Source organism: Marmota monax, unplaced genomic scaffold (assembly GCF_021218885.2).
Source record: "Marmota monax isolate L192 unplaced genomic scaffold, Marmota_monax_Labrador192_F-V1.1 WCK01_AAM20220418_F8-fsc00147, whole genome shotgun sequence".
Classification (NCBI taxonomy): domain Eukaryota; kingdom Metazoa; phylum Chordata; class Mammalia; order Rodentia; family Sciuridae; genus Marmota; species Marmota monax.
In genome coordinates, this window is record NW_026693552.1 from 1,257,343 (window position 1) to 1,282,019 (window position 24,677).

The 24,677-nt window shown below is 36.3% G+C and overlaps 1 protein-coding gene across 1 annotated transcript in view; it reads left to right on the forward strand.

The window, feature by feature from the left end:
- The first annotated feature begins 13,983 nt into the window (after positions 1-13,983).
- Positions 13,984-24,677, forward strand: part of Atp6v0d2 (ATPase H+ transporting V0 subunit d2) — a 45,962-nt gene continuing 35,268 nt past the window's right edge. Inside the window, exons 1-2 of the mRNA XM_046458640.2 lie at positions 13,984-14,309; positions 23,800-23,971. Of these exons, the coding sequence (XP_046314596.1) occupies positions 14,180-14,309; positions 23,800-23,971 (302 nt within the window). The 5' untranslated portion in view covers positions 13,984-14,179. The remainder of the gene's footprint in view (positions 14,310-23,799; positions 23,972-24,677) is intronic.

Genomic DNA, 24,677 nt, shown 5'->3' on the forward strand with positions numbered 1-24,677 from the left:
ATCAAGGATGAATTCACTGATTGAATTAAGGTTCTCATACCCAATCATTTCACCTCTAAACCTTCTTGCATTGTCTCACACATGAGGTCTTGTAGGATACCACATATCTTAACCATAACAATATTCTTTTTTTTTTTTAATGAAAAAAAAGCACATTTCTGTTCTTGCACTTCAAATTCAACTGTGTAACCTCCCATCCGAATACAGTTCTGAGGGAAGAAGCTAACAAAGAGAACTTGTGTTATGCCAGGTCCTCCAAGAACCTAAATAGGATTAATGTGCACAGATTCTATTAGTTGAATTGTTCATGTCACTGAAAATAGGGAGAGAGATGGGAAAGGGCTAGGAGAACTACTGAAGAGGACTAGGACAGAGTGTCCTGCAGCACCATCCAGAAGGTCAGAGAAAGTCCTTAGGCTAAAGTCAGGTGGGGTAGGAGCCCCCCGTTTCTCAGGAGCACTTCTGCTTTAGCATCCACGCCACATTCATTCATCTGGTGAAGAGCTGCTCAAGGGAGGTGTGGCTTTGGTGCTGTTATGGTTTGGATGTGAGGTGTCCCTGCAAAAGCTCACTATGAGACAATGTAAAAAGGTTTAGAGGAGAAATGATTGGGTTATGAAAGCCTTAACCCAATCAGTGAATTAATCATCTGATGGGATTAAATGAGTGGTGACTGAAGGCAGGTGGAGTGTGGTTGGAGGAGGTGGGGTCTTGGCAGCGTGGCTTTGGGGTATGTATTTGTATTTGATGGAAGGGTCAAAAATTATTTTCAAATGAGTATTATAAACAAAGGGAGATTCTCTCTCTCTCTCTCTCTCTCTCTCTCTCTCTCTCTCTCTCTCTCTCTCTCTCTCTCTCTCTTATCATCATATGAGCTGCTTCACTGTGCCACACTATTCTGCCATTCATGTTCAGCCTCATCTTGAGCCCCGAAGAATGGAGTCTGCTGTCTATGGATTGAGACTTCTGAAACTGTGAGCTCCCAAATAAACTTTTCCTCCTCCAAAATTGTTCTGGTCAGGTCTTTCAGCCACCGTGGCAAAAACAGGCCAACTGGAGGACAGATTTCAAAACTCAGGTACTGAGAGGTCCAATTGATTGTTTTCTCCATGGGCAAAGATTTGCAAAAGTAAATTCTCCTGACTGCCATATATATCATTATGTCTAATGCCATTATTATAAACACAGCAACATCTAAATATCTAGACAAATTATTTTCAAATGAGTATTATTACCAAAATCACCTCTTCACTTTCATTCAAGGAATTTTGCATAATTTTCATAAAAATTTCAGAATTGATTTCTAACTTTAAAGAAACCAACATTTCTTAATTATTTATTGAAATATGCCCTATACTTTCCTAATGAAACATTTAACATAAACAAAGCTTTTAAAACTTAGCAGAGAAAAGAAGACCCTTGCATCTCATTTGACTTGTTTCCTACACATTTGCACGATCTATACAACATACTTCTCATGCATCTATAATTCTCCCACAAATCTTTCCTCCAAAGAAATTGCTTTTTCTTCTTAGAACACTATCAATTGCACCCTTGCCAATCCTTTTCTTCCCTACTGTTAGTCTATGGCCAATTTTTCTTTCTGCAACATTTTGAAGAAACCTGCTGTAGGTTGAAATTGGAGGTCACGGTTTTCTTCCAAACATTAGTTTCTGAATGTAGGACACAGCCCTCCTACCCAAGAGAAGACCATAGCCCAGTCGAAGCCTACTGTGAAAGACTTCAAGACCTAATTCTCTTCAGTCTTTTATCAGTTCCTCTGGTGTTCAAAATTGTCAAGCGTCATTTGACTTCAGGAATACCAGAGAATGTTTAAATCCAGATTTTTATCCTTCCATTACTTAAAGTGCTCCTTCTGAAATGCTATTATTTTTTAAAGACATCGCTTCTTGGTTTATTCAATTCTCAAATACATGTGAGGTACTTTAATGAAGTAGGAAATTTCTGGGGGAAAAATAAGCTCTCAGGTTATTAAAATTGCGTCACTTATTTTACCTATTTTTGTGTCTGTGGCTTTAAAAGTGTTCACTAATCATCTGTCAGGAAAATAGCTCAAACAAGGAGTCAGAAACACAAAATCCAGAGTTTAAAAGCACGCAGCAGGAATTTGATATGTGTGTTCTCATTTTTCTTACCCTTGATCTCAGCCATTATCAATAGTTCTCGCACTTTAACGTATATAAAGTAACCGGGGAGCTAGTTTAAAATGCAAATACTAGAATGTTATTCCCCAAATTTCAGATTTATTGGGCTTGTCTACAAACCACAATTTGAAAATATGGTTTTAGATACTCAAATTTAAAATTTAAATCCAAGATGAATGCAGAGATTCATAGTCATATTTACTGCTATTACTTACAATGTGGCAAAGTTGGCTACCTAAACAGTAAACACGTAGGACCCAAGTGCTTCACTTTCAGGAAAATTGGGATATGAGGCAACCACCAGGTTAAAGAGTGGAGAGTGAGAGCTATGAATGAAAGTGAGAGAGAAACAAAGGGGGGCTGGGGAGAGAGAGAGAGAAGGGGTAAGGCCACTTTACATCTACCAGGCTCTAAAACGCTTAGATAGGCAGGAAAGCATTGTATACTTATTACTGCAGAGAAATTGCTTTACCAACTCTTTTGTTTAGTTTACATTTGTTTTTCCCAATTTTGTTTTATTTTTATTTTATTTTATTGGTACTGAGATTGAACCCAGAAACATTCTGCCACTGAGCTACATCCTCAGTCTTTTTAAAATTTTATTTTAAGAGAGTTGGGCTAAGTTGCTAAGGCTGGCCTCAAACTTGCAATCCACTTGATTCAGTCTCCCAAGTTACTAGAATTACAGATGCTTGCTACCATAACTGACTGGTGTTTTTCCAATTTTAGTGTTAATACATGTTCAATACAATATTATTAAAAATGCAAAAGGAAAGCTAGCCATTAGCAAAAAATAACTTTAGTTTATAAACATGTGAATGCCATTCTAGTCCATATTTATGTTACTGAAGATATCATTGTGTATATATAATACAATGTAGCATGTTGCCCAACTAGCATTATTTTATTTTCCCATGACAAAAATTTATCTAAGATGGTTTTAAATGGCTAACCAGCATTCCATCATTCTATATTTAATTAAACATTCATTCATAGTAGCACAATTCACAATAGCCAAAATATGGATCCAGGATCCAGCCTAGGTGTCCATCAACAGATGAATGGATAAAGAAAATGTGAGATATATGTATCTCACACAATGTAGTTTCAAAGTTCACCCTCAAAGAAAAAGAAAATTATTTCATTTGCAGCAAAATGGATGGAACTTGAGACCATTATGTTAATGGAAATAAGCCAAGCTCAGAAGGTCAAGGGTTCTGTTTTCTCTCATATATGGAAGAAAAAGGAAAAGAAAGTGGGGGGGCGGTGTCTCATGAAAATCAAAGGGAGATCAGTAGAGGAAATGAATCAAGGGGTAGGAGGAAGTAAGGGAGGGTAGTGCTAGGGAATGATTTTGGTCAAATTATATTGTTACATTGTGTGCATGTATGAATACGTAACAACAAATCTCATCCTTATGTACAACTACAATGCACAAATTTTTAAAAGTTGAAAAAATTTTATTCATTATTGAATATTTAAGTCCATTTGTGATCAATGGACTGTGCCACTACCATTCCCATCAAGACCAAAGCACTTTTTCCTACCTCTGGAAGTTCTGCTGGAAGATACCCTATGTACAACCTTCAGCAGGGGTGCATCAGCTTTGGACCCCTGGAGTGATCATTGTTTTATTACCCCTTTCCCTCTTGACCATATATTTATTTTCCTTATAATCAATACAAGTAATAACAACTAGAAAATATACACAGACAACAAAAATTTTGTGGGATTTTGCTAATATAAAAAGGCCATTAATATAATAATACAAAAAAATGGAAAAGTAATGGATCAATACTTCTAAGTTACGCCTATATATTTTAAGAGAAGAAGAAGAAATTACTCCCATATGTTGGCCAGTTATAATACTAAATAACAACATTATAACTTCTAGTTATGAATATACTTCTGCCAATTTGTGACTGACTTCATCAAAATTGTTCTTCTTATATTAATTTTCAATAGTTTAAATAGCCAGATTTGTCAATCAATATTTCCTCATAGTTGACAAAACAACACTTTTTATTATCTTAATTTTGACTAGCTTCTTATACATGGAGCAACAGATATGTGAATAGTTAAGAAAAGTCTCAAATGTGAGGTTAAATTTTAAAGTCTTTTTATAGTAATTTTAAAGAGACTTTGGCCAACTAGATCTTTGAAAACAACCTATATCTTATAGGAATAGAACTAGTGGATTAGAATTCCAGAGAACATGTTATACTTTGCTAAGAAACAGATATTTCTAATACTTGGAAATAGCTGAAAATGTAATGATCTGACTCAGAAAGTCAAGCATTCCTTCCTATTTGCACAGTTGGTGTGACACTATATCAAATGACCTCTGAGGTTCTCTTCTACACTAAGATTTTAAGACTTTATTAGTATAAAACCTTTTCTGGTTACAAATCTTTCATCTGTGTCATTTTTCTAGCCTTATAATATAAAATAATGACCTTTCTACATATAATTCATTTTTCTTAGTTCATATTTTCTCCTAGAAATACTATTCTCAGCATAATAATGCTATTTATTATTCCCACTGGTGAATTTTCCATCATTAGTTTCATGTAATTACCATACAAGATACTACTCTAGCAAGACAGGTCCTGGGAACACTGCCATCAAAGTTTGAAAAGAAAAAAAATTTTTTTTTTAATGGAAACTACTTGGTGGGAAGAAAAAAACATTTTAGACTATTAAATTTTAAAATACATGTGAACTTTAAAATATAATTTCTCCAAGTGAAAATTAATTGAATATTTATAAAATAATAAGAGTCTTATGACACTTCTTAAAAAATTGATGTTATAAATCAGAACTCCCAAAGGATGTTCCAAAGAATACTACTTCTTTACATTTTAAAGGTGCTAATTACCTAAATAAAAAGACCTATTGCCCAATCAATTATTTGGAAATGCTGGGTTAGAATTAAGAGTTTTAATTACTGAAGGATTTCTCAAGAGACTTTACTATGTTAACATGCACATTAACTGTCTAAGATGGAATACACATTCAAATGCATTTCTCACACCAATTTATCCATGCAGCTCTCTTCCCCCACAGAAAATATCTCAGGGATCCTAAACAAGATATATCACTGTAACATAGAGAGTAAATGAAACTGGCTTGTGGAATAACCAATGAGAAGGTAGTTCCATGCCTCTTAGGAGGAAAGGGGGAGGACTTGGACCCAGTAATAGAGACATTGGTAGTCTGGGGCAAGGAGTAAAAGACAGAGGGAGCAGGATTCCTTGACACTTGTGAGATGCCTAGAGACTGTTTTAAGACAAACTGAAGGTCACTTTGTTAAAACTTCAGTGTAACACCTTTCAAATTAAAAATTTATTGGTTCCTGAGCCCAATGAAAAGACATGCTTGCTATAATGTTATGGTGACCTCTTGTGGCTCAAGACCAAAATGACCCTTGGAAAAATTAATTCTGGAACCCAGAGCAAAAACATTTTGATGATTCAGTGGCCTTTTTCAATGTCCACCCAAACTGTTTTGGGAGATTATCTTTTCAGAAAAATATTAGAGTGACTTTTATCTCATTTATTTCTGTAATGGCTCAATTTTTGCAAAACATAAATTGCTCTGGTGAGAAGAAAATAACAGAACAAAATAAGATAAAATATAGTGGAAAATGATTATCTTCCTCATTCATTTCTCTGAAAGCTAGCATATAGAGTTTGGATTAAAATACTAATAAATTCCCTTAAGAATTTGAAATTAACAGCTTATCCATAATTTTGAAGTTTTCAGCTTTGTTTTGTAGTTATACCTATGTAAATATTTTATTGCTGAGTGATGACTGATTTTTCTCTTATCAGATTAAAAATTCTTGCCACAGAACAGATTTTATAATAAGAAATGAAATAGGGTCACTGAAGAACAATGAGATATTATGAAAGAAAAGATGCACTAAAATAGGACCAGGTTTAATTAATATATAAAAGCAAAACATCATATTGTTAAAGTACAAAAGGTACAACCTTAGGGCACATACCACATTACAAATCATTGATAGGTAAGATTTAATGGCTGACCAACATCTGAAATTCTTTTAGTCTTTTCTTCAGGAGAAAGAAAATATTAAAACACCCTTAAAATTTCAAATTATTCCAAACCGATAGAGGACGAATGATTCTACTCCTAACCTCAGACATAAAGGATCTTTCTGTATGAAGTGACCCAGAAAGTCAGTGACTCTGATAAGAGTTCACAAATTTTCCTGTTTGTAAGAAGCAAGCTAAACCAGGAGTGTGCTCAGCCTTAGCAATGCCAGAGCTGTTCTGAATCGCTGTCAAGGGAGCAATCTGGATTTGCCTGCAGTGCTCCTGTAGTGAAGACAGTCACATGCTTTCTGGTTTTTGTCACTGTAATCCACTTTAATCAAGTCAGGATCCTGAAGAACATACACAGGAGTTAAGTTTATGGGGCTTTAAATTTTAATTTTCTTTTCAGCATGTTTTTCTTAAACTGACATGGGAATTTCTTTTTGTTTTGACATATTGTCATTAGAAAATCTTAGAGGATGGAAAATTAAGGAAAGGTAACCACACATGTATCTGCCCCTGGAAATCTGCCACCCTGGTGGTGACCTCAGCCTCCAGGGAGTAGCACCCTCCACTAAACTACAGGGACTTCGCCTTTTTCTGACCAAGAATTAAATGAATTAAGAGCTGCAGTGGTCTTCAGGTTTATCCATGTTGTTGCAACATAGATTTTCTTCTTTTTATGATTGAATGATATTTTACACTCACACAATTCTTTATTCTGTTCACCTATTGATACATAGTTGGGTTGGTCCATGTCTTGTGTATTGTGAATAATGGTGCAATGAATGTGGAAGTATAGAAACCTTTTTGGGATACTGATTTCATTTCCTGTGTGTGTGTGTGTTCACACACACACACACACACACACACACACACACACACATATATATATATATATATATATATATATATATATACACACATACACACACATATGTATACACATACAGTTGTGGGAATAGGAAGACAGACACCATTTGATTTCACTTAAGTGGATCTGAAGAGTTGACGTCTTAGAAACAGAATTAAAATGATAGCTGCCAGGGTAAGGTGGGGAATGGGGAGATGTTGGTCAAAAGGAACACACTTTCAGTTTGAAGATGAATCAGTTTTAGGACTCTAATGTTTAGCATGGTGACTATAGTTTATAAAAATATATACTTGAAATTAGTTGAGAGAGTTGATCTTAAATGTTCTCACCACACACATTTACATTGCTCTTAAAAGGTGATGGATTGATTAGTTAACTGATTTGTAGTAACATTTCACAATGCATACATATATCAAAATTCAAATTTTGTCAACTATATCTCAGTAGAACTGAGGGAGGGAGGAAGAACTGAAGTGTTCAAACAGAGCTTCTCAGAGAATTAGCTGGTTCTAGATCTAGGTTGTACAGAACAAGCAGGGAACATCCTGCTGTTCTAGATCAAGAAAGCTATCAAAGAATACTAGAGAGATATCAAAAGAACAGGTCAGCTGGGTGTAGTGGCATATGCCTTTAATCCCACCTACTCTAGAGGCCAAAGCAGGAAGATCATAAAACAGGTCAACTTCACAGGTCAACAAGACCCTGTCTCAGAATTAAAAATAAAAAGGACAGGGATGTAAGTCAGTGACAAAGTATACCTGGGTTTAATCCCCTGTACTGAAAATAAATACATAAATAAACAAGCAAATATGTAAAGTGTTTTTAAATATATAATTTAATATTTGTATTTATAAAAAACATATTAGTCTCTTTGGAGGATGGTAAGGAGCCCATTATATGAAAACTGGTAAATAAATGCAGAAGGTTACACATCTATTCTGCTTTTCCTACACACACTGGTAACAAAGGTAAACGCTAGTTGATGTTGAAATTTTTCTTTTTATAGAAGTACTGCAGCCAATAAAGGAAGGAGGAATAATAAAATATAATGATTTTGTTGTTCCTAATGAAATCATGGATCTAGGTGAGGATCAAAAATGGCTACTTTTACAAAAAAAAAAAAAAAAAGGTGAGAGACAGGTGTTCCTTGCATCTTGATGCAGTATTCAGTACTGCTGTGAGTGTTCTTGGAAAAAAAACTCTAACATAAAAGTGATCTATTCTCCACATCTAAGTATCAATATATAAGAATTACAGGGGACAGCCCAACAATTAAATGACACAAGATACAATCAGCTAATTTTAAACTGTGGAAAACTCTATAGGATATATGACCCAGTTTTTCAGAAGGCAGAGGTGGTGGGGGAGGAAGAGGGTACTTAAAAGAAAATGAGGAGTTATATAAACCATTTGTAGTGTCTCTTCATTCAAACAAACCAACTGCAAATAAATAAATAAACAAATATTATGGGGCAATCAAAAAAAAAGTTGAACATTGACTGGATTTTTATTATATTAGGGAAATTTTAAATATTCTTATAGAATTGTGATTACAATATAAAAGGATATTTGCCTTTTAGAGATACTGAAATATTTATAGACAAAATAATGTACTAAGGATTTACTTGAAAATAACCGAGACTGGGAGAAAATAAGCAAATTTATAGATCAGGGATTGACAAATTATGACCTTGAGGTCAAATCTGGCCACCCCGTTTTTGTAAATAAAGTTTTACTAGAAAACAATAATACCTATTCATTTATGTGTGGACTATAGCAGTTTCCCTATTACAATGCAGAGTTGAGTAGTTTTGACAAAACTATATGGTTCACAGTGCCTAAAATATTTACTATTTGATATCATACAGAAAAAAACTTGCTTATCCATAAATCAGTTCAATCAAGTTTGGCCATAAGTGATGTGGTATGTCCCCTGAAAAAGCTAATGTGTAAGCAATACAGCAACATTTAGAAATGAAAATATGGGATTATAAAAAGCTATAACCTCACCAATGGATTAATCCACTTGATGGACTAACAATTTGAATGGATCACAGGATTATACATGTAGGAAGGTGAGCATAGCTAGAAGAGGCAGATCACATGGCCTTGGACTATATCTTGTCCCTGGCTGTCACAAGCTGAGCAGCTTTTCTCTGCCACATCCTTCTACCTTAAGGTTCTGCCTTACCTCAGATCCAGAGCAACTGAGTCAGATGACCATGGATGAACTGAACCTCTGAAACTGCAAGCCCCAAATAAACTTTTCATCCTCTAAAGTTGTTTTTATAGGCATTCTGATCACAGCAACAAAATGCTGCCAACACAGTAAATAATTATTGAAGCTGAATATGGATACATGAAAGCTCATTATAGAAATGTTTCCTTTTCTATTTATCTAAAATTTTCTGTAATAAAAAAAAATTTAAATGGTGCTAATAGAGTTAGAAAAGGATTTTGACTTGGCTTTTGATTTTTTTTTTCATAATGGATTGCATTCTGGGTTGGCTCTGAGGGGTCCCTTCAAAACCTCGCTTCTAAGGATACTCTCAGGGACTATTTGAGTGTGGTCAAGTATAACTCCCTGATATCAGCTCAGAGTTCAGCCAGGCCTAGGCCTGCCTTAGCCGCATGGCAGACATCCAGAGGGTGGTGCACAGGCACCAGCCTTGATCTCCTTTGCTTCCTCACTGTGTTTTGAAAAGCTCACCACATCCAGAAAACTTTTATATCCAGAGTAACAGGCACCATACCTCTCCAAGGAACATCTTTATTCCTTAGAAGAATAATCGATCCTCTAAAACTATAAAGCTAATGACTCCTGGGAGGTCTTTAAATTGACAGAAAGTCACAATAAACACTACACAACCTTTAAGAATAGACACACAGCCACAGTTACATACTTAGGTATATTCTGCTACAAAAATCACAAAATACCCCTACCACCCAGATACAGTTACCAAGTGAAATGTTTCCTAGAGAAACATAAAATTAAAGGTTCTGTAGAAGCAATTTTCAGTCATCTTAGAAGTGTGACTCTGGTTAATAAAGCAAACAGGAATTGAATATTGCTTTCCCACAAGGCCTGCTGCTAAGCACTTGAGAGAGAAATGGACGAAGCTTTATAGAACTCAATTCAGTGTTAAGTGATTAAGATCCTGAAGGTTTGTCAGTAAATGGAGGAAGAGAAGCTGCTGCAGACGCTTCCTCTGTGAAGTACTTGGAACACATACTCACATGTGCTAAGCATTTTAAAGATTTATCTCCTTTGATCTTTACAGCTACCTAGGAGGTAAGTGGTATTCCCATTTTACTCAAAAACACCGGGCTCAGAGAGAAGTAACTTAAGCTGATGCCTGTCACACCATAACACCCACTTTCCTGAATCTCATTGGTAGTTTAAATCCTGAAATGAATGTCTTTATTTTGTGTCTATCCTAAAGACCAATGTATAAAAAATCTCCAGATCTTGTCAATGTTTGGGTTTCTTCTCATCTCTCATGAGCTTTATCCCATGTTTGACAAGTGCCTCTAGCAGGAATAAGACATTTTTGCTTCTGCCAGATTTGAATAAAAATGTAATAGGAAAGGGAAGCATTTTTCCTGCCTCATCCATCAATTTCATTAAAAGTGGATCACATAGGTGTCTTATTGTTTTAAAGAAACACTGGAACTTTTCTCTACATATAAATGTAAAATGTGACAATGAATACAAAATATAAAAGGACATTTAATCTATTAAACTTATGCTGCATTAAATAATATAGTTATATAAAATTGATATATGTGGTCGTTAATAAAAATATTAAGAGACTATTGCTAAGTTTCATGTTTCATAATGATGTTATGGTTGTGGTTTTTGAAAGAATCCTTATCTTTAGGAGACACATTGAATATTTACAGAGAGAAATATGAAGTGTGTCTGGGGCTGTGTTGTGACTCATGGGTAATGTGCTCGCCTAGTACATGAGAGGCCCTGGGGTTTGATCCCCATTGTCACATAAAAATGAATGAGTGGAGTAAATGTATTGTGTCCAACTACAACTAAAAAATAAATAATAAAAAAAGAAATATGCAGTGTCTGGTATATGCATCAAAACAATATATTACAGGAGAGGATAGAGAAGAAATAAGTTTAGTAAAAAATTCATCATTTTTGAAGGTGAATGATGGGTATTCCTCATACTAGTTTCTCTAATTATGTAAATAACAGATACTTTATATAAGATTTTTATAAGAAAAGCTTAGCCAGGTGCAGTGGCGCACAACTACCAGCTACTCAGGAGGCTAGGGCAGAAGGATCACAAGTTCAAGGCCAACCTGGGCAATTTAGCAAGATCCTGTCAAGAAAGAAAGAAAGACATGATAAAATTGAAAATGAGAGCTGATTACTATTAATTTTTCATAAATAAGTAAATAAATGAATTTTAAAATATGGAATGGGGGGGGGGCAGGGTAACCCAGAATTGAACTCAGGGGTACTCAACCACTGAGCCACATCCCCAGCCCTATTTTTGTATTTTATTTAGAGACAGGATCTCACTGAGTTGCTTAGGGCCTTGCTAAATTGCTAAGGTTGGCTTTGAACTAAGAATCATCCTGTCTCAGCCTCCTCAGCCTCCCCAGCTGCTAGGATTACAGGTATGCACCACTGCACCTGGCCTAAAAAATATGGAAAATTGAAAAGCTATTTTGCATACAAACAACAACATTCCATTGTTTTTTAAGAATGTTGACCTGTAGGACTATTTCTAGGCAAAACTGAAGGTCTATGTACTTCTTATATCTGTCTCAAAAAATATGTGTGCATGTTCATTTTAAATTTTACTGATTGATATCAAAGGATCTTTTATTACCAAATTCACAAATAACAATAAAATAATATTCTTTGTTGTAAATTCCATATAGTTGGTTTTCACAACACAATTTTACTGATTTTGTTGGTGCTGTTTAGCTCTTGAATCTGTAACCAACCAATGGCTGCAGTGGACAGATAAGTGTACTTATTATTTTTATATATGTTACAGGGTAGAATACAAAGGATATGTGAGAACTTCATTTGTTCCTCATAATGTGAGGGGCTTCTTTGATGATTCAGAGAAAAGTTTTTAAATACTGAAAGAATATTTCTTCAAATTTCTTGCAACTTACAACGTGATGGCTTATAGACATTACACATTTTTAAGTTTAATTTGCTTTATTAACATTTTCTCCATCATTCTCTTATGACTGAACAATCAATCAAACTAGAAATGAAGCCCTAGTTTTTAAAATTTGCCTATTTTCATGGTGTAAACACTCCTGCCATGATTGGCCAAGAAGAAATATACATGGTATATGGTAGCACACTGTTATATAGAATCTCAACCCAACTGGGTTGGAGTATAGTTCAGTAGTACTTTCCCAGCATATGTGAAGCCCTAGGTTCAATCCCTAGCACTACAAAAACTGCAACAGAAATATCTGCCAGCTGGGAGTGATGGCCAAACATCTATTATCCCAGAGGCTCCGGAGGCTGAGACAGGAAGATCATGAGTTCAAAGCCAGCCTCAGCAAAGGCAGGGTGCTAAGCAACTCAGTGAGACCCTGTCTCTAAATAAAATACAAAATAGGGCTGGGGATATGGCTAGGTGATTGAGTGCCCCTGAGTTCAATCTCTGGTACCTTCCCCTCCCTGCTCTGTCCCCCCCAAAATGTCTGCCATACATCTACAATAGACACAATAACCTCAAGTGCACAAATAATAGTAAAACATAATAAAAATTATTAGGAAAAGAGAAGTTTATTTCTATAATTTCATTGCAAGTTTGCCTTAATTTGAATTCTGAGAAATAGCTGATGTGTGACCATTTGCAGAACTATCAAAATAATAAACAAGCTCATATGATTCAACACAAAACATATTCAGGATGTTTGCGATGGTGGAACAGTTAAGGGAAGGAGGGATAATGATGACATATTAAGAGCCAATCCTATTTGGGGGGCACTTTCAAAGTCAGGCACTGTGGAAAGCTAAGTTTGATTCTCTGTGGTTTTCAGCAACTAAAACAGAATTACATTGGTTCTTTCCTACTTCTCCCACACAGTTTGGAAATATGGAGACAAAGTCCAGAGAATTTCTGGCACTTTAACTCCAATTAAGAATGTGAAACACTGTATATGCAAATAGTGCTTGAGTTATTTGACAAAATTTTCAATCTAAGTATACTGGGAGAATGAGTACTTCTTTTTGAAGCATTAAACACAACAATTAAGTCCCTGCTTCATTTAACACCTACTGCATTACCACCTGTGCATTTTGAGCTGCCTTCCAGCTTCTGAGAATTGATTCCTTGTTTGTGAGTTAAGTAGCAATAGTACCTGTGCAGATACTCATCTCAAAGTAATCATGCAGTTCAGATGGGAAAAAGAAAATGAAGAGTACTTTATAAACAGTCAAATTTTGCAAAGCAGTGGATTATTTATTACAGAATCAGCGGGCTCTGCCCCTAGACTGTAAGAAGCATTCATCCCTTGGCAATTTTAAACATTAGTAACATTTGTTTTACAAACCATGTTGTAGAATTAGCTTCACAAGAGTCTTCAAACAGCCTGCTCATATTTGATTGATCAATCTATGTAGTTCCTTTTTTTATTCTGAAAAAAGCCTTCTCTTGGTACATATTAATAGTTGTCAAAAAAAAAAAAGGAACAAGTGCAATTTATAATTGAAAGCTCATATGGTTATGGAAATATTTACAAAACATTCAGGTGTTTGAAGCCTTCCCGTTGCAGTCAGGGGCTGGTGCTCTGGACGGGAAGAGTGGAGCCCCTCCCCCTCCCCCATAGGTCCTAATTTCCTCCCAGTAGGATCTGCTCCCAGGGTTTACTTGGGTCATATGGCTCACTCACTGTTGCCATAAAAACAGGGCTGAGCATAGAGTATTGAAAGCCACTGAAACCGGAGGAAACTAGTCACAAACATCCCGACGACCAGCTGAGAGATTGTTTGTGCCACCAGCACTCTTTCCAGACTGGTGCAAGTGTACAGAGGCTGACCAGGCCTCGGAGCTGCTCAGCGTGATCCCCTGCGATCCTTCCCCATGCTTGAGAGCGCGGAGCTATACTTCAATGTGGACCATGGCTACCTGGAGGGCCTGGTCCGAGGATGCAAAGCCAGCCTCCTAACCCAGCAGGACTATATCAACCTGGTCCAGTGTGAGACCCTGGAAGGTACGTGTGCTCTTCTCACCCTTTAGAAAGGAAAGGTGGAAATGATGTCGCTCTCTGGAAGCAAGGAGAAGAGACCATGATCCCATTGGCCTGTGTCCTGAGGAGGTTCTTGTTTCTGGAGTCCAGATTTGGGGGTATTTATGAACTTGGAAGAGGAAAAAAAATTAGATCTCCAGTAAATCTAAGTGAAATTTAACACTTCCTTTCATCATGAACGTAGGGTACAAATCAGGGTGGTTGGTGTAAGCAGTACCTGTGGCTTTGTCACCAACAAAAATTAAATATTTTCATATCCATTTAACGTTCTTGTAGATATCTTGAAAAATCATTTTTTTTTCTCTTTGGAATCCAGAATAAAGATTACACTCATCCTTTAAGTTTGATTTTTAACATCTTATTAAAGAAGTACAATATTTATTTTTAAAAATTTGGATATCTGTATTTTAAAATATTAGTAATCCTATGTGTTTTCATTCTACATATTTATAAACAGTATTTGGAAAAGTGTTTCACCAAATTGTCAGAAGATCAATGGGGGAAAAAATGCAAAAAATCAGGTCGGTGGTGGGCACAGCCCTGGATTCAGAAGTCCTGGCTTTTACCTCTGCCATGTGTCCATGGGTGCCTCCAAGTCCCCATTTGTAACATGTGATGGCAAATGCCCATTTAGGTGAGTTACAGGGAGAAATAAACAAGATTTATGGAAATTACCTTTAAACCACATTTTTTTTTTCAAAACCTTACCAAAGATCCCATATTTGAAGTAGTATTTTCATTATTAAGAACAAGCTTCACTTGGTCATCTTGAAGCGTAATTGTAGAGTCAATAAAATGCTTTAAAACTTCCAGATTATTCTAAAGAAACCTGTAAGCACTAAGGATAAAGCCTCCCAGGAAAGGTAAAAACAAACTGAAAAGTCTTCTGAAGGTGACTTTGCAGGCTTTTCAGGTAGAGCAGAAGAGTGCTGAGGTCACTTGTTTATGGTTGTGACCAGTTAAAGCCAGAGTTAAACACCCAAAATGAGTTACACCCTGTCCTTTCCTCAGCAGTGGAAACAGCTAGAATCTTTCAGATGGTAACTAATTCTATTGGCTACAAGTAATTACAATACAATTCCAATCCTAAATCTCTTCAGCACATTAAATTAGGAGTCTGGTGACTGGAGAATGTTAATCATGTATAGAAAAATCTGCATAAATATGACAAACTTAAAGAACACCGAGCAGAATAAGTGCTTCTGAGAGAAGCCATTTAAATAAGTTCTGTTTCATTTTCACTCAAGCCTTTAAATGAGGTAAGAAATGCAAATTTAAATGTAACCAACACATAAAATATCTTTGCAATACCAAAAACAGTGTTTAGCCTGCTTACGAGAATTCAGAGAGAAACCATGGAAAATCCATATCTTAAGTCATGGAAAGAATTCTAGGAAACAAATAGGTTAAAAAAAAGATTAAAATTAGGAATTTAAAAGTCATTCCCAATGTTTTCTGCTATGGGCCCTTTTGACCAAAATATTCTGTTGAGATAGGGAGAGAATTAAGGAATGAGGTTAACAGATCTAGCATCTAAATAAGTACTCAGCTGAATTTGGAAGCTTCATTTGCAGTTTGGGAAAGAAAGAATACTTTCAGACCCTTTTGGAGACCTCAAGAATGAAGCTTCTTAGAAATAAATATATATGTGCACACATACAATTTTCCATACAATGTCAGGGGATCATGGACCCATCCTTGTACCCTGTTTAAGAAACACTGTCATATACACATTGCTTTGTCACTTTAACATCTCGTCGTTTCTACCTTCTCAGTAATATATATTTTTTCGTTTATTCATTTCGAGTCTGCATGCCAATCTACATTTGGAGGCTCCCAGAAATATTAAGTATGAATCATCAAACCACGTTTGGGTAATTATGGCTGCTGAAAAAAATAAATCTAGGGCTGGGGATGTAGCTCAGTGGCAAAGCACTTGCTTAACATGTGCGAGGCCCGGGGTTCAATCCCCAGTACTGCAAATAAACAAATAAATGAATCTAAATAAGGATTTCACACGTCCTCACTTAACAGTTGAGGACACTGAGACTTAGAATGGCTGTGATCAACCTACAAACTACAGAACTAATCTGTGTCTCTTTCCCCACCAAAATGCTACTACTCCCTGAGTATAAGTTGAAGATGCATGAATATTTGGATTGAATTGATATCAGCTCCATTTTGATAGTAGAAAATAATAAGGACTGCTTTAAATTCGATGATTTTCCAGGATGTTGGGAAATAACTGAAAAGCAGTGCATTTGTTGCATCCATAAATGTGCTTAGAGAGACCCAGCCACCTTTAGAGCTAGATTCAGAGTTGAGGATCAGTCAAGGGCATTTGGGGGGGATAGAAATTAAGGACTTAAGGATTTCTGTTGATGTTTGCAGAAAGTGTGTACTGTACAAATTATGGATAAAGAAGAGAAGGTAACTGTGTAATTACAGTACTACATGGTAAAGCAGGTGCTTTCTTTGAAAGAAAAGCTGACATGGCGAAGGTAGAATTTGCTTTTAGTCCTTTAAAGTCCTCTAATATTTAAAAGTATTCAGATAGCAACAAACTGTGTTAGCAGTACTTACAAGGAACACATAAATCTTCAGGTAAATTTAGAAGAGATAAAGATACCCCAGAAAAGCTGTGGAAAGCCTTAGTATTCATAATTGTGCTAGTTCACATGCATAAGGGAGCAAGTGTGATCAGAAATGCTCATCTATTCCAAGGCTTGTCCCTGACTAATAGGCACCTGACCCAGTCACTGGGACTCAGTCTTTCCAAAGTACAAAAAAAAAAAAAAAAGAAGTTATATTCTTTTGAAAATTAGCCTTACTATTTTTATCAGGATTTTAATTAAAAGTGTGGCTGTCATGTAAATATTCTTTCCTCTTGGAGAAAAACAAGATGGTGAAACTAGTAAAGTTTAGTAATATATGGGCTTTTTCTAAAACATATGGTAAACATGTTCACTGGCTCTCGGGATGTGGAGAGAACTGGATTGAGTTTTTATTTTGTTCCCATTTATGCATTTTTTGGAAAGGGAATGAAGAGAGCCTATTACCATCTCAATAACAATTACATTCCTTTTAAGAGATTTGACTTTTCTTCTGTCCTTCTCCAACTATGCTGTCAGGTACGAATTAATTCAGTAATCATGTATTTAGCATTTTCCAGCTAGGGCCAAGGAAGTAAAGATGAATAAGATACAGTCCTTGCCTTAAAAGTGGAGAATGAAAATATTAGAAAAATAAGAAATCCTTAAGGAGGATAGTTGGACAGTACCCACTGAAATTACAAATAAATGCACATTCGCCTCAGGAATCCCACGGCCCACAAACAGACATGCTCACGTGTGAGATGACAGCAATACCAGATCTCACTGTGGCATTGCTTGGAATAGCAGAAGATGGAAGCAAATCGAATGTCCCTCTGTAGGGAACTGATTAAAATAAGTTATGTAAGATTTATATAATGAATATTCTGCAGCAATAAAAATGGGGAAAGCATGAGGAAGCACTCTTAAGATGTTAGGAATGAAAACATTACTGGAGATATATTAAATGAGATAAGTGAGAGGAAGAACCTGGAGTGGAATGATACTCTTGAATAGAAAAGAGTGATAAATTGTAAAAATGTGTCCTATATGATTTTATAGATTCAGAGACAGTGTAAAAGTATCCAAGGGAAACAGGAAATAGTAGTTACCTGGGGCAGGCAATAAGCAGCAGCAGTGGTAGATGAGTGGATGACAAGTCTAGAACTTTCACTGTTTACCTGTGTGTTTGTGTGTGTATGCCTGCATGCATGCATGTGGTATATACCTACTACCTATTTTTAAATTAAACAATACATATAAGAAGAAGACTCTTATTTCAAAGAACCTTCTCCATGATTCCTAAGACATTATTTGTAATTATAGCACTTATTTTTTTCTGTTTTATATTAAAAATGTATATCCACAAATGGCTTCCATGAAGCAGAAGAAATGTCTCTCTTGGCTTAAAAGCCTCCAGTGGTCTGGCTGGTCTCAAGAACTTCCTCAGCACACTCTGCTTTTTCTAAAGCTATTCCTTCAATCACAAATTCCATTCTCCATGTGGTTTGCCTGAAGAACATTCACTCCCTTTAAAGTCCCCTTTCAATCCTGTTCCTCTATCAACCTTTTAATACTGCTATAACCTTGTGAGGGAGAATTGATAGTCTCTCATTTGTGCTCCAATGAAACTTGCAATGAATCTAATGCTATATAGCAATAGTGACATTTGCATAGGTGTATCACACTGGAGCAGGACACTTGTCTCTGTTGTCTTTGATGATGCAGAGACTATCCAAGTTAGACTCTTAGCTCATGAGTGAGTAAGTGCCTCTGTCTCCTACACTATAAGCCAGTTTTGTTGTCACTTTGTTTTGTTTTTTTTTTTTTTGTGGTGCTGGGGACAAGCGCTCTACCACTGAGCTACATCCCCAACCCTATCATAAGCTTTTTATGGGCAGAAAATACACCTGACACTTTTCTCTCTCCTGCCTCTTATAGCACAAGACTGTATTTTGCATAGGAAGAATCTCAAAATGAACATTAGAAATGTCTAAACATTCCCCCTCCTTCCTCTCTGTGTCTCTTCTTTCTCTCCTTACTCTCTCTCTCCCTCTTTCCTCTCCATCTCTTCTGTCTTTTCTTGCTCTCTCTCTCCTCTCCTCTCTCTATCTCTCCTATCCTAAAAAGAAAAAAAAAAGAGGAGAAGAAGAAATGTCTAAATGTTTGGTCTTATGTCAAGCTCTTCTAGCTCCTGGCTATGGGATAAGTGGGCTGTTCAACCTTTAGCATGGGTGCTTTCTTGTCTGATACTGAGATAGTATATCCCTGGCTTAACTCCCAGTTCAGGAGAGGATCAGAAATATTTGAAGATGGTTTTTAAACTGTCAATCTTAAGTATTTCTGGGAATTGGAGTGCATGTACAACAAGAATCCTTTCCTGCTAGACGCTGGAATTCCTGAAATGGTTATTTCCGTTGCATGGTCTTGGATAGTGGTATTTGGCATATGACTAGTTAATTCCATTCTCCTTCAAAGGGTACCACTTTGGAAATAGTCATTCTAGGAATAAGAATCAATTGAGTTGCAACACTGTTAATACTGAACTAATGAGGCGCTGTGTGACTGCTGGTCTACTGGTCCCAGTGTCACTGACTCAGTGAGTCCTTAAACTTGTGCAGGATAGAAATCTGATGAAGAAAGGGTTAGAAAGAATAATTTATGGCATTGATTAGTATAGCAAGGTGGCTACTTCATATACAGAGTAGCCGGGCAATAAAGTGACCACTCCACAGGCAGAGTGACAAGAAAGTCAGAGTGCAGAGCATTTATACAGTGGTGGATTAGGAATTTGGATATTTTTAGTTTGCATAGCAATAGTCATCATTATGCTGCAGTCTCTTGATGCACCTGCCTCATTTTGAATATTGTTAAAAATGTGTCTAAAATTGTGTTAGGTCCTCCCTTTGGGTGTATCTTGTAACACGGAAATGCATTTAAATGAGGGTCTCAGGTACTTTGGGTCAAGGAGTTATGGTCTGACCTGTTTGCATCCTTTGATGTTTTCTTGCTCTTTATCTTTGACAATGGAGTAATTGGAGGGGCCTTTATACCATTGATCTTAAGCATAAATCATGCAGTGCTTTTTCTTTTAATCATCTCTAATTTAAACTTTAACCCTGTATTTCTGTTCCTGCCATTTATCTGAAGCATGGAACATGTAGTCCCTATTGACTGTCACCAATTTCTCTGAACCCTATACACCTGCCTCACCAGGTTTTAATCACAAATTTTTTGAGGCACAGCTATGTGACAACAGTTTTATTAGGTGCCGTGGAGAGTGTAAAGAACAACAAGACACTATTTACTACCTAAATACTTACCAGGTTGAGAGGATGTCATCAATAATTTACCGAAAATTTTAAGAGGCTCTAAACTCCTTCTTAGACAATTAAAGGAGCAAAACAATTCTTAAGAAAGATTAAACTTGAGGCTGGAAACACGTGAGGGAAAACACGCCTAGAAAAACCTAAGAGGTAGACACAATAATCTAGGTCAGTCATTCTAAACCCGAAAATAAAGAGTAGAAGTCAGAGAAGAAATGCAAGGGATTTGGCATTTTAAAAAAAAAAAAAAAAAACACTAAAGAAGACTGAAGTTTCCACATCACATGAATGGCAATAGCTTCATAAAAGTGGAGGAACACATGTCTGGTTTTATAGATATTGATATATTTATTAAAACTCTAAGTAATTATTAGATCTGATGGTAGAATCCAATACATTGGTTGGCAAATTTCTGATTTAGAGAATAATAACCAAAGTTTTAAGCCAGTTGAATTAAAATATTTTGAAAGTGACCTCCCTATAGCAGTATTATTATTATTATTATTATTATTACTACTACTACTACTACTACTACTACTACTACTGCTACTATTATTATTATTTGGAGCTGGGGACTAAGAAAGGACTGTCTTCTTACTTATTCTAATCCGTGATATAGCCTGCAAGCATAGATTTGATACTCAGTATACTTTGTGTATATGTGGTGCTGGGGATCAAGTTGAGTATGTTAGGCAAGTATCCTACCACTGAGCTATGTCCCCAGCCCTCTATATACATTTTGTAGGTGAGGAAACAGAGTTCAGAAACATAGTGTGCAGTGGCATAGGCCTGTAATCCCAGTTACTTAGGAGCCTGAGGCAGGAGGGTGGCAAGTTCTAGGCCAATTTGTCCTATAACTTAGCAAGACCCTCTCTCATAGTAAAATATGAGATAGAGGGTCTTGGTTTGGGAGGAGGTGTTGGAGTTGTAGTTCAGTGGTAGAGCGCTTGCCTAGCACATGTGAGGCACTGGATTTGATCTCAGCACCATATAAAAATAAATAAATAAAATAAAAGTATCATGTCCACCTACAACTAAAAAAGAAAAATAAAAAAAGGCTGGGGGTACAGCTCAGTGATAGAAAAGAAAAGAAAAATGAAAGGTCAGATAAATTCCATAAGTTAAGCACCAGCAGGAGGCGAGAATGGACAGGGGGCCACTTGGTGACAACATCCTGGACAGGCACCTCTAATGTGCTTCTTTGACATAGCCTTCCTGGAGATTGGTAGGTCAAATACACACTTTTTTAGTCTCTATATGGAGTAGGACCCAGCAGGGCTCTACCACTGAGTTCTGTCACCAGCCCTTTTAAAATTTCTTTTTTTTTTTTTTTAAATTTAACTGGCTGAGTTACCCAGGCTGGTCTCAAATTTACAATTGTCCTGCCTTAGTATCCTGAATAACTGCCATTATAGGTGTTCACCACTTCCCCAGGCTGGACATTGATTTTTATACAGAGGCCCAAACAATAATATACTCTAAAAATGATCTGCCAACAAATTAATAGAAGGTGATCATGATCTCTCACTTCCCTGTCCTGACTCATTGACTAGTCAAGTGATCTCATATAGTTCCTTTAACTAGGCAACTGCAACTTTTGGAGGATACTTTTTAATATTTTACCCATGTACAAACATGCAGGCACATGTATATTTATAGTCTTTCAATTCCTGCAATAAAAAGCCTATTTATTCCAAACATAGTTGACCACAAAGTCTTATTACTGACATCCCTGCTTAGATAAGCATTTAAAGAAATGCAGGGGAAAAAATTAAGTGAACCAATTTTGAAAATTATAAATCTATGAGCACTGTTGTTTTTCTTAGTAGTAATCTACCATCATCGCAGAGCAAATATTTTACATTCTAGGGTTTCCTTAGAATCCACATGTGAGTTCCCTTGGATTACTTTGAAACTGGGAACAGGGTGTCTTGTAGTCTACCTGCCTCCCCGCTGACTCCTGATTCCACAGTTCCTACAGGGCCTGAAACACTGGAGACATTAAATTTCAGCATCTCTCTGGCAACTTCTAAGCTTAGCTTAGAAGAAACATATGTCACCGAGCAAAATATCATGGTTTTGAAAGAAATACCATTTGTGTCACTTCTGTTGGCAAATATTCCTTGGTGCTGAGAATGCAAACTGTCAAATTACTTAAAAATCTGAACTGCCAAAATAAAAGTGAAACAAGGCACATGCACACACAAAAAAAGCATAACTATTTTTAAGTGAATTCATTAATTATATAATCAAGCAAATAAAAGAGCCTTTCAATGCAGAATCTACTTGGAATGCCAAAGAAGAATGGCCCATACCCTGTATCTCAGCCACTCAAGAACTATATCTTGCCTAATGCCAGATCCACCCTCCCCCAAGGCTATCAATTCATAGACCACAGTGGCTCCCTCTTATTCCCAGGATACAGATACCAAGCCCTCCAGAATGCTCCAGTGTTTACTTCATCTTACCTCTCCTTTTCTACCACCTTTTATAAAATTTAACATTAAAAATTGTATATACTTATCTTGTATAGCATGGTTTCTTCTTTTTTATGTATAAGTATTTATTTTTAACTGATGCATCAAAATTACATATTAATGGAGATACCATTAGCCGTGGGTTCTAGCCCCAGCACTGGGTTTGAGGGGTGGAATTTTCTCAGAAGGAAATGACAACAAAAGAAGTTGGAATTTAGCTAGGTGCCATCACAGTTTGTAATCCCAGCTACTCAGGAAACTGAGGCAGGAGGATCTCTTCAAAGCCAGCCACAGCAAAAGCAAGGCACTAAGCAACTCAGTGAGACCCTGTCTTTAAATAAAATACAAAATGGGGCTGAGGATATGGCTCAGTGCTTGAGTGCCTCTGAGTTCAATCTCCAGTACCCGCTGCCCCCCCAAAAAGAAGAAGCTGGAATTTAATTCAATCATCTAATAACCCAAACCACTGACATTTAAAGAATGCATGGCATAGTCTGGTGGACATGATGTTGGATATGTTGGATTTTTAACAGAAGTATCTTCTCCTGTCCTATTTCAGCCATTATATAACTCCAGTATTTAGCCATACTGAGCTGTGGGTTCTTTATTTATAATGAAAGGAGTTGAAATGGGGCAGTGATGGCTGCCACTCCATGGGAGTGATTACTAATACATTTTTCTTTTCTGTCAATTTGGGACAGAGACTTAGTATCCACTCAACAGTTTCCCAAACAGCTACTTCAAAATGACTAAAACTGGCTCAGGTAAAACCATCTCTACTAGGTTTCTGTTGTTCATTCTTTCTAGCTCTGTGAAAAAATACCAGATTTCTGAGATAATTGGAAAATTTTTTGGTGTGCTATAATACGCATATTTACACTGAATTTTTCATGGCTTCAGAGATGAACACGCAAGTTTAAATAACATACAGACATTATATTGAAATCTAGTAAGACACTAAGTGTTTTACCTTAAAGTTACTACACGTTCAGTTAATATTGAAAAAGCTATTTATGCATGCTGAAAATTTAACTTGATTTGTGATCTCTTTTCATTTCAGATCTGAAAATTCATCTTCAAACCACTGATTATGGTAATTTCTTGGCTAATCAAACAAATCCTCTTACTGTTTCCAAAATTGACACCGAGATGAGGAAAAAGCTGTGTGGAGAATTTGACTATTTCCGGAATCATTCCTTGGAGCCTCTCAGCACGTTTTTCACCTACATGACGTAAGTGATGGCAGGAAGCTCTGATAGCCCCAGTGTGACTGTGCAGGTGCCCCTGATGGTCGCAATGGAGTGTTAGGGCTGAGGACTTAAGACTTTTCCCATTATTTGTAAATTTGAATATGTTCAAATTTTATCAGCTGATAAACTCACAGCCACATTTTCACATAAGGAAAAAAGATATCATCAATTATAAAGGTTATGTGATAGTGGCTCCATGTAAAGCAATGTTGTCATTTCAAAAATAATTAAGCGGTATCTGATGCTCAAGGTAAATTTTATGTGACCTTTTTACATCATTTGTGCAGGTAGGGTTGAGGTATCACAAAAAAAAATGGTTCTGAAGGTCAATTCTACCTCTCACAATTGCCCTTGGGACCGTGTAAGTGCCCCCTGTCAAGGTGACATGTTTGTTACCTTTATCTATTACTAGAGTTCCAATCTTTAATATAATAAACATATAATATAACATATAATATAGTAAACATCATAGTAAATTGTACTTTTATTAATCCAGTTAATAAATTATTTCCAGTTCCAAAATGAGCCTTTTCAAATGCCTCTGTACCTCTCTAGATTTCCTAGCTGATGAATGGGAACAAAGGTCTACAATAGACAAGTTGTTAATTATGTAGATAAAATTTAGATATAAGGTTAAAAAGTTAAAAACTTAGGCCCAAGTCCTACGTTGGTGCTGGGCATCCAGTCA